This window comes from Equus caballus, chromosome 11 (genome assembly GCF_041296265.1).
Source record: "Equus caballus isolate H_3958 breed thoroughbred chromosome 11, TB-T2T, whole genome shotgun sequence".
Classification (NCBI taxonomy): Eukaryota; Metazoa; Chordata; class Mammalia; order Perissodactyla; family Equidae; genus Equus; species Equus caballus.
The window spans coordinates 34302452-34319658 of NC_091694.1; the positions used below are offsets into that span (position 1 = coordinate 34302452).

The window sequence follows — 17207 nt, forward strand, 5'->3', positions numbered from 1 at the left end:
GTTGTCTTGGTTGAAGTATGCGAAGAAAATCCAGCCTCATGTGCTGTGCAGTTGGAAAATGGAAGAGTATTTTAATAGCTTTTTCTGATAATTGTGGATATTCTTTGATATTTTACCAGAATTTCACAGGGGGTAGTTTCTTAAAGGTTAGTCTTAGTGGAATCTGAAGCCATATTAATGAAATTCTTGTACTCCACTAATAACTGAATGGATCTTTTACTGCATGATTTTGTAACATCATGCATTGATTCTTTGGAAAATACCAGTTCACTGAGTTATGCAGATCTTCTGAATGCTGGCATATTTTGTTATATAGTATCAAAACTTTGCCTTCATTAATAGCACCAATGATCTCAGAAAAATCTTCTAAATATTGGAAAGCTGTCAAGCTCACTATGGCAGATACAATTTTCCAAATTCTAAATCTTGCTTAAAATAAGCTCAAACTTTATCATTTGTTCTTCCTTAAAATGACAGACTCATTTTGTTCATTTTTGAGGACCAAATAATCAAGTCTGCCATGTAACGAAATCTGGATCACCATGGTTTATTAGTCAATCTTATTTGTTTTGAAATAAAAGTAGTGTTCCATGAAAAAAGTGGCTAGTACAGCTTGTAACTCAAGCAGTTGTACAAGTGCTTTTCCTGAAAGCAGCCATTGTACTTATATCAGTATAACATAGCAGTAACAGAAATGTTTTATGTGTACTTCCTATTTCTATATATAAAAAGCTGTAAATGCAAGGATTGAGATTTAATAAAAATTAATTATTTTTACTGTCTTCATGAAGGATGTTCTTAAGTGAAAGAATGTATGATAGTGAAGAAAACAGTGACTGCTACTACTAACAGTCCTACTGCCTTGGTTCATGTTAGGTTGCCAGCATTTGTGCTGTCTGTTGCTTTTATACCATCATTATGAATATCAACATAACGAAGAAGGCAAATAGTGTACTGGTGCTATTACCAAAATGGTTTTGAATCCTGTAAAACTCCTGAAAGAGTCCATGGGCCATACTTTGAAAACTTTTGTAGTAGACACTAAAATATTTGAATAATTAAGAAGTGAATGATACTGTTATAATATGTACTATTTCTACCTTCTTATTCTGTTTTCTTTTTTTCTCCTTTGCTTTCCTTCCCCTTTCCTGCTATTATTATTATTATTTTTTTATTAGTGTTATGATAGATTACAACCTTGTGAGATTTCAGTTGTACATTTTTGTTAGTCATGTTGTGGGTACACCACTTCCCCCTTTGTGCCCTCCCCCCACCCCCCCTTTTCCCTGGTAACCACCGATCAGATCTCCTTATCAATATACTAACTTCCACCTATGAGTGGAGTCATATAGAGTTCGTCTTTCTCTGACTGGCTTATTTTTGCTTAACATAATACCCTCGAGGTCCATCCACGTTGTTGTGAATGGGCCAATTTTGTCTTTTTTTATGGCTGAGTAGTATTCCATTGTGTATATATACCACATCTTCTTTATCCAATCATCAGTTTCTGGGCATGTAGGTTGGTTCCACGTCTTGGGTATTGTAAATAATGCTGCGATGAACATAGGGGTGCAACGGACTCTTGAGATTTCTGATTTCAGGTTCTTAGGATAGATACCCAGTAATGGGATGGCTGGGTCATAGGGTATTTCTATTTTTAACTTTTTGAGAAATCTCCATACTGTTTTCCATAGTGGCTATACCAGATTGCATTCCCACCAACAGTGTATGAGGGTTCCTTTTTCTCCACAACCTCTCCAACATTTGTCGCTCTTGGTTTTGGATGTTTTTGCCAATCTAACGGGTGTAAGGTGATATCTTAGTGTAGTTTTGATTTGCATTTCCCTGATGATTAGCGATGATGAACATCTTTTCATGTGTCTCTTGGCCATATTCATATCTTCTTTTGAGAAATGTCTGTTCATGTCCTCTGCCCATTTTTTGATCGGGTTGTTTGTTTTTTGTTGTTAAGCAGTGTGAGTTCTTTGTATATTATGGAGATTAACCCTTTGTTGGATAAGTGGCTTGTAAATATTTTTTCCCAATTAGTGAGCTGTTTTTTTGTTTCAATCCTGTTTTCCCTTGCCTTGAAGATCCTGCTATTATTTTTGACTTTCTTTCTTTTTTCCTTTCTTCAGGTGGCTTAGAAGTTAGGTATTATATTTTAATTCTTTTGTTAATTGAATTAAACATTTATTGTGTTTGCTTTCCTTAAAGTCTGAAGTCAGTCAATGTCTCTCTTCTCTTTATGGAACAAACAAGGACCTTGGAACACTTTAATCTTGTTCCAGTTATTTTCCATGTTATTTTTCTTTTTAGCATTTTTGTTCTTCCTTGTTCTGTTAGGAAAATTTCAAACATGCACAAAAGTAAGAGAATTGGACAGTGAACTCCTGTATAACAACCATCCATGTTCATGTACTACAATTGCTTCATCTAGACCTCTTACTGAAGATTTTTGTTTTTTTAAGGAAGATTGGCCCTGAGCTAATATCTGTGCCCATCTTCCTCCACTTTATATGTGGGACGTGTGCCACAGCATGGCTTGACAAGTGGTGCGTAGGTCCGCACCTGGGATCCACACTGGCGAACCCTGGGTTGCTGAAGCAGAGCATGTCAGTTAGCTGCCACTGGGCCAGACCTTACTGAAGATTTTTTAAAATTTTGATATATTTTATTGAAATTGGCTTACCCAAAATGATTATTTTGACATACAGTCAGTATAAATCATTAATGAGATATTTGGCATTCTTTTTTTCATAATATATCTTCAAAAACTGGTATGTATTTTACACTTATAGCCTGCCTCAATTTGGACTAGCTGCATTTTGAGTGCTTAATAGCCACATGTGACTTGTGGACACCATTGTTGGATGGCACAACTTTAGAAATAGAATTAGAAATAGGACTAATGACTGGAAGATACAGAAAAGACAAGTCTCCATTCAACGTAAATTATTCTCTAACAACTGGAGCTATTTGATGATGGCATGCATTTCCTTGTAAGGTAATGTGGTCCTTGTCGTAGAAAATATTCAAAGAAAGGATGGTCAGAGAAGGGATTATTCCTATGTTGGGTAGGACTTGCTCTTTGTTTTTAATGACCAATTCCTTTATTAAACTTTTTTTTGGTTTTAAATTGCTATTTAAAAAATTCAAACAGTGAACACAAATAAAACATTAGAAACAACAACTTCTGCTTCCTATAAATGTGTGTAGATCTGCCTGCCTGCTTTATTTCACACAAATGGAATTGTGCTATATATATTGTTCTGTAACTTTTTTTGATAAACAGTTATCCTTCATATCTTTCCATGTTAGCATACTCTATTTTTTCTTTTAAGTTCATAATACTCCATAATACTATGGAGATATAATACTTTATTTGGCCAGTCCCCTATACTTCGCTCTTGCTGAACATTTTTAAAGAAAATCTTAAATATCATCATTTCACTCCTATTTCAGTATGCAGCTCTAAAAAATGTTAGTATTTTCTTACCATAATTTCATTATCACACCTAATGAACAGTATTTTCTTGGTGTCATCTGATGTCCTCTACAGCTTTGTCTCACAAGTATCTTTTTGTAGTTGGTTGTTTGACTAGGATCCAAACAAGGAGTATACATTTGGTTATTAAGTCTGGTAGGTCTCTTTTGTAATTTCCTACTCTTTTTTTGTAACATTGACTTGGTTGGAGAAGCTAGGTCAGTTGTCCTATAGAATGTCCCACATTCTGGAGTTTTCAATTTGTCATATATTGTAACTTGTTCTTTTAGTGTTAACTTCTTCCTTTATCCCTTGCATTTCTGTACAGGGAAGATAGGTCCAGAGCTGTGGTGTCCAATACTAGCTATGTTGGTAACCACTAATGGCTATTTAAAGTAATTGGTTTTAAATAAAATTAAAAAGTCAGTTCCCCAATTGCACTTGCTGCATTTCAAGTCCTCAATAGCCACATATAGAACATTTCCAACATCACAGAAAGTTTTGTTGGGCAGTGCTGATCTAGAGGCCTTTGATTAGATTCAGTTTAAATATTTTGGTTAAGAAAACTTTGTAGATGGTGCTGGCTTGCTTTGTTTTGTGTCAAATCAGAAGAGACACGTCTGGTTGTCCCACTTTTAATAATGTTAATATTGAGAAGGTGGTGATCAGCCTGAACTCTTCATTGTAAAGTTTGTAATCATGTTTATTTACTATGAATAAAGACAGTTTTTCTTCTTCCTTTGAAATCTCTAATCTCTTTCTTTTTCTTCACTTATTGCAGTGGCTAAAACTTTCAGTAAAATTGTTGAATAAAAATGTTGAGAGTTAATATTCTTGCTTTGTTCTCAGACTTAGGGAGAAATTACTCAGTCTTAAGTATGATATTAAGTAAGTATATTAAGTATGATATTAGTTGTAGTTTTTCATAGATATCCTTTATCAGATTAACTTCTGTTCCTTGCTTGCTCAGTCTTTTTATATGCATAGGTCATATGTTGTTCTATATTTATCGAATGAATAAATATGACTTTTGTCATATGTTTTTCTATATTTATTAAGATATATGTTTTTCTCTTTTATTCCGTTGATATGATAAATATTACTGATTTTGTCTTTTGAATGTTATAGCTTAAATTCCTGGGGCAAATCTCATTTGGTCATGATGTATTATTATCCTTTTATATATTACTGTATTGCTAATATTTTATTAATGATTTACATCTGTGTTCTTGAGGGATATTGATCTATGATTTCCTTTTTTTATAATGTCTTTGATTTTGGTATCAGGGTAATCCTGGATTTCTCCTGTATCCTTTTGACAGAACTCCAGTTTTCTTTGATAACTTTCATGCTTTTTTCCCTCATGCACAATAACATGTTCCAAGCTCTGTACAAAAGGGTGTCTCAGCATGTTTCCTCAGTAGAAAAGGTTCTTTGAAAAAGTGCCTGACACTACTTTGTATTACTCTTTCTGGTTATCTCTGATATAACAAAACCATTAATAAAATAAATTTAAAAAGAAAACTAAAAAACCGTTGTGAATATTCAATGCTTTAACTCCATATTTCTCCACATTTTTTTCTAATTTCTTAGTTTAAAAAAATGTTTTATATGCATCAGTCTCAGTTGAGTTTGGAATTCTCAATGTGCACAGTATTTTTACTACACTGAAAGAAATCTTAAACCTGAACAAAATTATTAGATTTTTAGGTATATAGTTAAGTCTTCAGTGTAGAATTGCTTCACATTATGAGGAGAAAATTATTTTAAGCATTTTCTTTTTATTTTCCAGTCAGCTGATTCTGTAGTGGTAAGCCTTGGGAGAAGGAAGGTAGTCAGTCAATTCCAGCAGTATCCAGACTGATCTAACTTTAATTCAGTAGAATAAATTTTCTAGCCAGTTGCTGTAGGATGTAGTTGATGACTGAGCTCAGCTAAGCCATTGATTTGTAGCAATTACTAACTGTGAAATATCAGATACATTCATAAGTGAATAAATTTCAGACCTTTTTATACCTTTTTATCTTAAAATAAGTAGAATCTTCTCTCTGTATTTACTCAGATACTAACATATTTAGATTATATAAGGCAAACCAGCTTTGTCTGTCAGCTCACGTAGCTGTTGAATGAGATGTTGAGAATAGGCTTTTATGAATCTTTTTTGCATGCTTTTAATTTTAGGTCACTAAACAAAATTATTTTTTTCCTTATAAATTCAGATCATTTTACTTTTAGGGTTATATATGAAAAACAAATGATATCTGAAATGTCTAATGGTATTAACTTGTGTACTTTGATATGATAGTGATGCTATAAATATTAAACTTTTCTTTTAACTTTTCAGGCACAAAAATCTCAAACCAAGAAATCCTGGACAACAAGGACAGGCGCCATCCTTAAGTCAGCAACAACAAGTACTTCCTAAGCACAAGACCAATGAAAAGCAAGAAAAGAGTGAAAAACCACAGAAACGCCCCTTGACTCCTTTTCACCATCGTGTATCTATTAGCGATGATGTTGGCATGGACACCGATTCAGCCAGCCAAAGACTTGTGATCTCTGCTCCAGACAGTCAAGTGAGATTTTCAAGCATCCGAACTAATGATGTAGCAAAGACTCCTCAGATGCATGGCACTGAAATGGCAAATTCACCTCAACCACCTCCACTTAGTCCTCACCCATGTGATGTGGTTGATGAAGGAGTGACTAAAACACCTTCAACTCCTCAAAGTCAACATTTTTATCAAATGCCAACACCAGATCCCTTGGTTCCTTCTAAACCAATGGAAGATAGGATAGACAGTTTATCCCAGTCTTTCCCAGCTCAGTTCCAGGAAGCTGTAGAACCTACAATATATGTTGGTACAGCAGTAAACTTGGAAGAAGATGAAGCTAATATAGCCTGGAAGTATTACAAGGTCCCAAAGAAAAAAGATGTAGAGTTTTTACCACCTCAACTTCCAAGTGATAAATTCAAGGATGATCCAGTTGGACCTTTTGGACAGGAAAGTGTAACATCAGTTACAGAGTATGTATTTTTTTTAATAGTCACTATTATAATTTAAGGGTGGAAATGATGGAAGTTCTTAATACTAGGACTCCAAAATTGGTTTCAGGATAGGTTTATAATAAATCCTTGAGTATTAATTTTACATAATTTCTTTGCTGTGTTTTTTCCTCAGGGAACCTCTTTATTATGAAATATTTTAGTCACAAAAAAGTGGAGAAAATAATGTTACTTATCCATCAGCCAACTTAAGGACTTAAGTTGGTCGCATCAACCAGCTTAAGGATTTTGCATACAATTAGAACTCCTATGTACTATTTTTCTTCCTCCATTCTTCCTTCCACTGTCCTGAATTTGGTATTATCATTTCTATACATGTTTTTATACATGTAGTTCTAATTAATTCATTTTAATTGCTCTATAGTATTTCTTTGTTATAAATATATTATAATTTACTCTCTTGAAGATGGACATGTTAGTTATTTTCAGTTTTTCACAATTGCAAAGGATGTAGCACTGAACTTTTTTGTACACATTTCCTTGTGCACTTGTATAGGAGTTTATTTGAGAATACATCTAAAAGTAGAATTGCTGGGCCATGGAGTATGTACATATTCAACATTAAGGATTATTCGCAAGTTACTCTCCAAACTGTACTAGTTTACACCCTCATCAACCAGTAGAGTATGAGAATGACTGTTGCTCCACATTTTCCTCTTTTCTTGGTATTATGCAACTTTTAATTTGGCTAACCTGCTGTGTGCAGAATGGCATCATATTGTCTTAATACATGTTTTCCAGATTCCTAGTGAGGTTGAGCATCATTTAAAATGTTTATTGAACATTTAGATTTCCTCTTCTGTGAATTGGCTGTACATGATATTTTTTAGTCCATTTTTCTTTTCCTAATTTATTCTTTGCATCTTCTGGTTATTAATCTTGTATTAGTTATATGTGCTACAAATATCTTCCTCTAGTCTATGATGTGCCTTCTTTGTCCACCTATGTATGACATACTTTGGGCAGAAGTAGGCTTTTTTTCAGGTCTTCCTTTACTTTCTGTGTTGTTCTGATTACATTTCTAGTCTGTCCCATAAGCCTTTTGCATTTTTGTCTATAGATTTTTCTATAAGATGGAAATCAACCAACAAAATACCATTATATTCATTAAAACTGTCTACCTGTTCATCAATGCAAGGCCAAGTAGTGTGCAGAGATTACGTCTCCTCCTCAGTGAGTCCATTTTCAATTAAAGCTTTTCCAGTCTTTAGCTTAGAATTTTGAAATTTCATGAGAATATGTGTAGGTATAGTGATCTTTTGTTCAGACTTTGTTCTGGGCATTTGAGGAGGGCTAGTTCAGTTTTACCTTAGAATTTTGAAATTTCACAAGACTGTGTAGGTTTAGTGACCTTTTGTTTAATCCTTGTACTGGGTATTTGAGGAGGGTTAGTTCAGTTTTACCTTAGAATTTTGAAATTTTCACAAGACTATGTGTAGGTTTAGTGATCTTTTGTTTAATCCTTGTACTGGGCATTTGAGGAGGGCTAGTTCAGTTTGAAGTCTTTTTATCCTGCAACTGGGAAATTCTCTTTTTCTTTGATAATATCTCCATTTTTCCCCCCCATTCTCTGTGGAACAAATTGCTCTAGAAAGCAAATGATGTGTTGGAAACAGGTGTTAAAAAGATCTTAATCTTATCTGTGCTGGATGTAATACAATAGTCTAAGCTAGCCTCAACTCTTGCCTGAAACTATGGTTAGTCTCCTTATTTCTGTACTTCTTTACATATATTCTCTACACAGCAGTCAGAGTGATCACTGTAAGTTAAATATTATGTTACTCATTTACTTGAGATCCTTCAGTGGTTTCCCTTTACACTTAGAATAAAATCCAAACCCTTTTTCCTCATTTGAAAGATTCTACATAGTCTCCTGCCCAGCTGGTTCTTTATTCTTATTTACTACTCTCCTATTTGCTTCCTGATTTAGCCACTCTTGCTAGTCCTTCAAAAAGCCAAGCTCATTCCTCCTGGCCTTCAGAACTGCATTACAGGTGTGGGGAGCAGCCTTAATCATTCCTGCTCAAAAGTTACCTTCTCAGGAGGTGTTTCCCTGACCATTCTATCTAGACTGTGGCCTCTCCTCGCTCCCCAAATCACTTCCTATCCTGTACACTGCTTTCATTTTCTCCTTATATGTATCCTTATCTGAAATTATATTATGTATTTGTTAGTGGTTTTTTCCCCTATTAGAATGGAAGCTCTATCAGGGTAAGAAGTCAGTCTTGTTTACTGCTGTGTTCCTCTAGCATAAACTATACACACACACATACACATCCACATCCCCAGAACAATCTTAGGCACTACTATAGTAGACAATCGGCAAATGTTTGGATTAATGAAGCAACAGTGTGACCCTGGATTACTTTATGATTTTAAACTTGTTTTCTTTCTAGGTTATATTTTCTTATTTAATGTATGTAAAAGTGTAGGGAATATTTTCAGTTTTAAAAACTTCAAGAGTGAGTTTTTGTGGGCAGATTATGTTCATAAGATCCAAGAATCGCTATAATTTTAAAGAAGTGTATTGGTTGCTTGTGTGCGTGAGTGTCTATAAGTGAAATGAAGGTCTCTTAGAAGTTAATACAGCTTAACCTTAGAATCTGTTCTAAAATTGTTTGCCATTTTTCTCACTGAATAAGAATTAGAAGGAAGAAGCATAATGTGGAAGGGTAGCATGCAGAGTAGAATGGTGCTGGGTCATGATTATGTAAATTAAGGAAATAACATGCTTCTGCCTCTTCCTGGTCACCATCTTTTCTACCTCATAAAAAAGAAAAAAAAGATTGAATAAAAGGGTTTTTTAAATTTTGTGTCTCACATGAGTATTGTTTTGGTTATGCTAGTTACTAAAATGTGTACAGTGTCACAGTTTTAGGTAGAACTCTTGTCAACCATCAGAGGCTTAGCTGCTATGTGAACTAAGAAACATTTATGGAATCTAATATTTCTATACTTGGTAGGTTAGAAGTCTTTTGATTTAATGTTTTAATCATCTGAATGATTCTGTCCTTTTCCTGGAGTTACTGTTCTTTTTTTTTAAAAGATTTTATTTTTCCTTTTTCTCCCCAAAGCCCCCTGGTACATAGTTGTGTATTTTTAGTTGTGGGTCCTTCCAGTTGTGGCATGTGGGATACCATTTCAGCGTGGCTTGATGAGCAGTGCCGTGTCTGAGCCCAGGATTTGAACCAGTGAAACCCTAGGCTGCCGAAGCAGAGTGCGCGAACTTAACTACTTGGCCATGGGTCCAGCCCCAAGAAGTTACTATTCTATGACATTAGTTCTCAGGAAAATTTCTTATGCCCCCACCCCCACCCCAGCACACACCCCAGGTGACATTTGTCAATGTCTGGAGACATCTTTGGTTCTCACAACTGGGGGGTGTGCTACAGGCATCTGGTAGGTAGAGGCCATGGATGCTGCTAAATATACTATAATATATAGGACAGTCCCCCACAACAATTATCCAGCCCAAAATGTTAATAGTATTAAGGTGTTGTAATGTCACAAATAATTTTGGCAGAAATTTGAACTCTAGAATAAGCTATAAAATAGGTCAAACATGTTTACTGATTAATTTCACTAGGGAGGTACCCCATACTATTTTAGCTCCCCAAACCACAGTATAATACCCGGCATGGCCTTCACTGTTTGTATTATGGTAAAACAAAAAGTTTTTTTTTTTGAGGAAGATTAGTCCTGAGCTAACTGCTGCCAGTCCTCTTTTTGCTGAGGAAGACTGGCCCTGAGCTAACATCCATGCTCATCTTCCTCTGCTTTATACGTGGGATACCTACCACAGCATGGCTTGCCAAGCGATGCCATGTCTGCACCCGGGATCTGAACTGGTGAGCCCTAGGCCGCCAAAGCGGAACGTACATACTTAACTGCTGTGCCACCTGGCTGGCCCAAGTTTTTTTTTTTTCATAGTTAAAAGGATCTTCTTGAAATAACTTAGTAATTCAGGTACTTGCTATTAATATTACTTGACATAGTATGTCATGAGGATCGGTCATCTCCTTATAGAAAGTGACAAAGCCAGTTGACAAAGTCAGATAATGTTCCCTGTCATTAAAATAAATTCTGTGAATTACTATTATTCTCTCTTGATGGCATTTAAACAATTTTCTTAAATACTTTACAGAAACTTTCTGTAGTTTAAAAGATATTAATGTGATCACTTTTCTAATCATAGAGTAATCCTTTCAGAAGCCTAATTTGTTTTATGTAAGTAAATTTGTGAATCATATTACCCAGTCGTAAATTTCTATCATACTTCTCTATACTTTGAGTTTTGAAAGTTTATTTAAAGGTACAACAGTTAATTTTAATGAGATTAATTAGAGGGCTGTTGCAACTCTCACATTCTTTCTCCTTTCTTAGGGAGATTATCTTTCTTCTTAAATTTATATTCCTCAAAGATATATTTTATCAGTTTGAATAAAACTCAGTTTTCTCTTATATGCAAGATGCTGTAAGGCACTGTTACGGTATAAAATAAATTTGGTCCTGGCCCTAAATGAAATTGTAGTCTAATGGAAAATAACATTAAATTCTCTGATAGAGGTAAATACAAAATACTGTAGGGATGCAGAGCCAGAGTGGGGACTGACTTTATTTATGGAGATCCAGCAGCTTTATGTAATTTGGTATCGATAGATTATAGGGTGGTGCTTACTAGTTTGGTGTGTTGTGATGAGAAATGAAACCTGAAAAGTGGGGTAGGACTATATAATGGCATGGCAAAATATTGTTTATGAGCTTATATATTTTCCTTGCGATAATAGGAGCACTGTTGCAAGTTTTTTGAGGTAGATAAAATAGGCTTTTGGGAAATAAGGATTTTACAAGTATTAAGTAGCATTAGTGAAGGATTGAAATGAAGAATTGTACGTGTATAAAAGGAGGTTAGTTTGGACATCTGTTTGAAAAGCTCAGACATAAGGTAATACAGGACTCTCACTAGGAAATTAGAAAGAGTAGGGATGTATGGATTTTATAGATATTGTGGAGTAGACTGAAGAAGTTTACAGCTAGTTGAATAGTAAAGTAGGGGAGTAGCAAGAGAGTTAAAGACCAGCATATTTATTTCATGAGAGGGAAAGAGGAGGAAGAACAGATTTGAAGACTTCTCTACTACCTTTTTTACCCACTTTAGACTAAACTTTTAAATTTAATTTTTATGGTTTTTTTAAAGTAGTGTTTCAAAAATAGAAGTGTCTTCAAGTAACTATGGCTGTACCTTAAGAAAGGAAGGTCTTATTAAATAAGTAGTCTGGCTAAATAATAATGGCATATTCACTTAAAAAAGCAAAGGAAATCTATGTAGGTTGATATGAGAAGATCTCTGGATAATTATGAAGTTTAGGAACAACGAGGTACATAATATATGTATACATATATCGTAGTATATGCATAGTTTTTGCCCCTACCCTAATTAGGTAATACAAACGATCTATTGTTATCTTGAAGGAGAAGGATTGGGAATTTTCTACATTTCAGCTATACCTTTGTTTACTATATGACTTTTAACTATGTGCATGTAATACATATATAGTGAAAAATTGTGAATTCAGTTTGAGGTACCTACTTAGAGAGATTCCAGCAGACAATTGTGATCATGTGTCTGAAGCTTATGGGAAGAAACTATTAATAGCCCAGTTAGAGGAGATGCAGAATGCAAAGAGGGGCAAGCATGCATCAGTAGAAATAAAACAAGTGCTTTCTTTGTAATAGTTGACTGTTACAGATGTATGCTTTTTGGGAAATGATGGAGGAGAAATTTAGACGTTTGTTTTATTTATGTTAAGTAAAAACAATTTGTATTTGATATAAATAAATGAAATTTTCCATTGATTGCTGTTAAAGGGTGTCCCTATGCTTTCATAATCTGTGGATAAATGAAAGAAAGCAATACTCTTGATTTTTCCAATCAGCTTTAGGTGGTGATGGTACAGAGTAATAGACTTCATTTTTAAGCACCTCCGTTATTCTTAGACTTCCAAGTGTAGCAATTGATACCAAATTTTTTAGCGGCTTCTTTAAAGGAAAATTCTTTTTATTTCTTTTTTTCTTTTTTTGAGGAAGATTGGCCCAGAGCTAACATCTGTGCCAATCTTCCTCTATTTTATATTTGGGATGCCTGCCACAGCATGAATTGATAAGTGGTGCATAGGCCGGCCCCCGGGATCCAAACTGGTGAACCCTGGGCCACTGAAGCAGAATACGCAAACTTAGCCACTGCGCCACCAGGCTGGCCCCAGAATTCCTTTTCTGATATGTTAGAATTTAATTGGGAGGAGAGAGAGGTTGAGCCTGGAACATAGCATATTCCACATACAGGATATACATATCTGTGGCAAATATCTTTATCTTTTTTCTAATTATTTCTAGTTTCTCTGTTAGTTAATGATAGTTATCTATTTCAGAATATTGACTTAAGACCTTAAAAGTTTTAAAGACAGCAAAATTTCTGCCAAGAAAGATTACAGTTGTTTTTTGATCTTTTTTCAATGGTTTAACACTTAGTTTTAGTAGAATCTGTGATTGTTTAGGATAGTCTGTTCTAATTCAGAGGAAAGCCTTTCTAAATCCTGAGCAAAGAAAGAACTGTACTTGAGCATAGTTCTTGTCATATCTGTTCAGTAGTAAGGATATATCAAGATATCTTAACCATAATATAATGTTCATCAGTAGAATTAGCTCCTATGTTGTATTAGTGTGATAAACCAGATTTTTATTGTATTTGTATAGTTACACAATGCATTATTTGATCTCTAGAAGATAGTTTGATTACTTTGTTTCATAGAAGTCTATGATGAAATAAACTTGTTTTGATTTACTGTATTCTCAATCTTTTCATTTAAGTAAGTCGTCTTTACTTGATTTCTTCTTTTAATGCAATAAAGCTAGACTTTTGAGAGCTAGCTTGATTCAGTTTAAGGATTTATTCTGAATACTGGAAATAGTACTGGAGAAGGTACCGTTAAAAAAGAGGACTTTTGAGATTTATTAATTTGTTCCCTAACATTTCTTTCTATAGCTTATCTCCTTCTTATAATTGTCAGTCCTAAAATATTGTCATAACTTGTCTGAAAGAATTTTTATTGAATAGAGGCTTAAAAGCATATGCTACTGTAAGCCGTGTTAAATTCTCTACAAGTACCTTTTAGGATAGTATGTTACTGATGTCATAGTAAAAGGAAGGAGATATAATTAATGAATAATATAAAGGTAATTTTGATTAGCTTTGGGCTTTGCAAAGCTTCCTGTTCATGGCTGTGCCTAATCCTCTTTCTGTTTGTCTGTATTTAGCTTTTTTATCTGATTGAAATTATCTCTGTAGTTAACTATTTGGCTATATGTGAAAATTCCTTTTAGAAAAGGGGAGGTTGTGTTCCTATTCACAAAAGTATATGTATAATGCATAATTGGACAGTGATGAAATGATAACTTGAGTTTTTAATTTGGCATCTCTTAAAAATCACAATTTTTATTTCTCTCAGTTTTAAATGTAGAAGGATTGTAATGTAAATAATTTATATTTTTTAATTTATTGTGACTTCATACTCTTGATATTATTAACTACATTTAAGTTCTTTGCATATCCTAATGTCTGTGAGAACCATTCAATAAAATAACAAAAAGTCTTTAGGCATTGCATTTGGTTTACTCCTTTTTATTCTTAATATAGTCCTGTGCAGTAGGGTTGGTCCTTTCAGTGCTTCTACGAGAGGACAACTTAATAGGAAAAACAGAGTTGTTTTATTCACCTCTACACAGAGTAGTAGTGTCTTTCAGGTTGGTAGGAGGGAGGAGGAGTGGATTTTATACTTTTCCCCCATGAATATTATTCGAATATGAATACTTAAAATCTTTCCAGCCTTAATTCTGCCACTCTGTGCCCTCAGCAAACCATTTCTTTCTACATAATTTCCACATCAAAGTCAGAGAGCATACCTTCCATTTCCTATCTTATGAGGTTAAGTATTAAATAAGAAAATACACGTCAAGTAGATGGAAATACTATTTCAAAAAGATTTATGTTAGTATCTGATAGAGAGTTAGCAAACAGTTACTTAGGGTCCGATATGGTGGGGTACAAAACTATTCTTAAGAAAGAAATGTTTATTCATTTATGGAACAGAACTGTTGGAACAATTAATTGTAAAACATATCCCCACTGACGGTTGTGTTAGACAGTTGTGTCTTCCCATGGAAGAAAGTTTTTGTGGACTTAAGATTTTAGTTTTGGGGATAAATCTGGGACATACTGAGAATAACAGTGACATATCTGGTATTTGATAGCACGTTTGGAAAACATCAGTTATTGTTTTGATGGCCTCTGTTTCAACCTTAGTTTATAAGGTATAGAGTGATATCTCTATCATTATAAGCTAGCAAATACCTTCATTGCTTCCAAATTCTTACGTGTCTTATAATTTTTATCTTAATCCTCAAGACAGATAAACAGTGGCAGCAGTATTGCTGTCTAATGAATAAAGATGTTTATTTCAAAGTACAAGATATTGTATTTTAGGATTATTAATGCAAACACAACATCTCAATCCTGTGTGGCTTTTAGATTTCATGTATTCATTTAGCAAATATTTACTGAGCACTGGCTATGTGCCAGGCACAGTTCTGGGCATTTGGGGTAATTCAGTGAACAAAGACAAGATCCCTGGCATTTAGGGGCTTATATTTTAGTAGAGTGATGGTCAACTATGAACATAAGCAAATTATATATTATGTTAAAAGATAAGTTTTATCCAGGGAAAAATAGAGTAGGGTTAGGGGGACTGGTGTTAAGGCAGTTGGGCATATTGCAATTTAAAATAAGATCAAAGATTTGAAGGAAGTGAGGGAGTTGGCCATGCAGTTATTTGGAGGAAGAGTGTTCCAAACAGAGGGAACAGCCAAGAGTGTGTCTGGCCTGTTTGAGGAACATCAAGGAAGCCTCTGGAAGGAGAGTGAGTGAGAGAGGGTGGGGTAGAATAGAAGAAGATGAAGTTGGAGAGGAAAAAGAGGAGACACATCTTGGAAGGCTTTGGTAGGATATAAGGATTTTGGTTTTTCCTCAGAGGAAAATAGTCATTGCAGGATTTTGAGCATGATTTGACTAGATGCCTGGCTGCCACTGTTCTGGAAGCAGGAGAATCTCAGCTTTGCCTAATATAGAGAACATGAATCTGGGAGTTGAAAAATGTCTTATACAAACCAAAAATGAATTCTATATTCAGGCTCACCAAGCACACTGGTCTTCAGAGATATAAAAGTCCTGATGCTTTCTAGGGTTCTGCATTGCAGAGCAACTTGTTGTGGCTTCCTTCTCTCAGCCTTATATTTCAGCTTTCTCTGGTCTGTGTGTTTCTACTAGTTCATCTTTTCAACTTCATTGTCGTCTCCTCTCTTGTTCTATTGTCCTTTGTCATTATTTCAGGAAAGTACAGATAAACATATGTTTATCAGTTACTTTGTGAAACCAAAAGACTGATAATATAAAATTTGATTTTTCCAGTGTGATTAGGAAAAACCTCTGAGGTACTTGCAGTGAAACTTCACTTGCCATTGTAAAACATCTTGCCAGAATTAATAATAGTAATGTTATCGTGAAACACAAATCAGGCCTTTAAATTTTTTTTAACTTAAAATATATCCATTCATGGCAATGGGAAAAGGATAATCACTTTCCATGTGTAAATTGTACGAAAGTAGTCTTGTCTCATTATATAGGCCACATTTTAAGAGTTCTAGTCCTGGAGTGGTTTAGATTTAAAGTCCCTTTCAGTGAATAAATTTGAACAAATTAATGTACTTGAGGACTTGGGAACAGAGTGGATTAACAAAAGACAACATATTTTAGTAGAAAGACCATATAGATAGGAGACCTGAATTTTAGCTCTATTTCTCTGTTGCTAAATTTGAGACTTCAATAAATCACATAACCTTTGTGTACCTCAGTTTCTTTATTTGTAAAGTGAGGGATTACAGGTTAGATTATCTCTAAATGATTCTAAAAACTTTATGATACTTAAGTTGTTTTGGAAATTTTTTATGCTTGTATGGAGAATAAATATAACTAATTTTCTAATTTTATTTTTTTATGCAGGTTAATGGTGCAATGTAAGAAACCTTTAAAAGTTTCTGATGAATTAGTGCAGCAATATCAAATTAAAAATCAGTATCTTTCAGCAATATCATCTGATGCAGAACAAGAACCTAAAATTGATCCATATGCGTTTGTTGAAGGAGATGAGGAATTCCTTTTTCCTGATAAGAAAGATAGACAAAATAACGAGAGAGAAGCTGGAAAAAAACACAAGGCGAGTAAAAGACATCAAAGTACACCAAAGGATCACCAATGATTTGTAGCACTGCATATACTACCACACTTCTCATTTTTTTTTGTTTTAAAATAGAACAGATTTATTGTTTTAACTTAGAAAAACATTTTTTAAATAGGTACATCAGGCATATTGTACAGAATGTAAGAGCTTATATGGGCTTTAACCTAAACTCGTCTCTGATAATGAAAAGATCTTTATTGTTTACTGTAAAACTTTTTTGATTAGAGAAAGAATACATTAATTTGTTATTCAAATAAGGATATTTAGGTAGACGAACTATATTGATAGTTACCAGTTTCCGAAA

At 34.2% G+C, this 17207-nt stretch overlaps 1 protein-coding gene across 1 annotated transcript in view; it reads left to right on the top strand.

Moving 5' to 3' along the window:
- Nucleotides 1-17207, top strand: part of MED13 (mediator complex subunit 13) — a 101193-nt gene that overhangs the window by 41422 nt on the left and 42564 nt on the right. The window contains exons 9-10 of the mRNA XM_023652937.2: nucleotides 5832-6515; nucleotides 16666-16879. Of these exons, the coding sequence (XP_023508705.1) occupies nucleotides 5832-6515; nucleotides 16666-16879 (898 nt within the window). The remainder of the gene's footprint in view (nucleotides 1-5831; nucleotides 6516-16665; nucleotides 16880-17207) is intronic.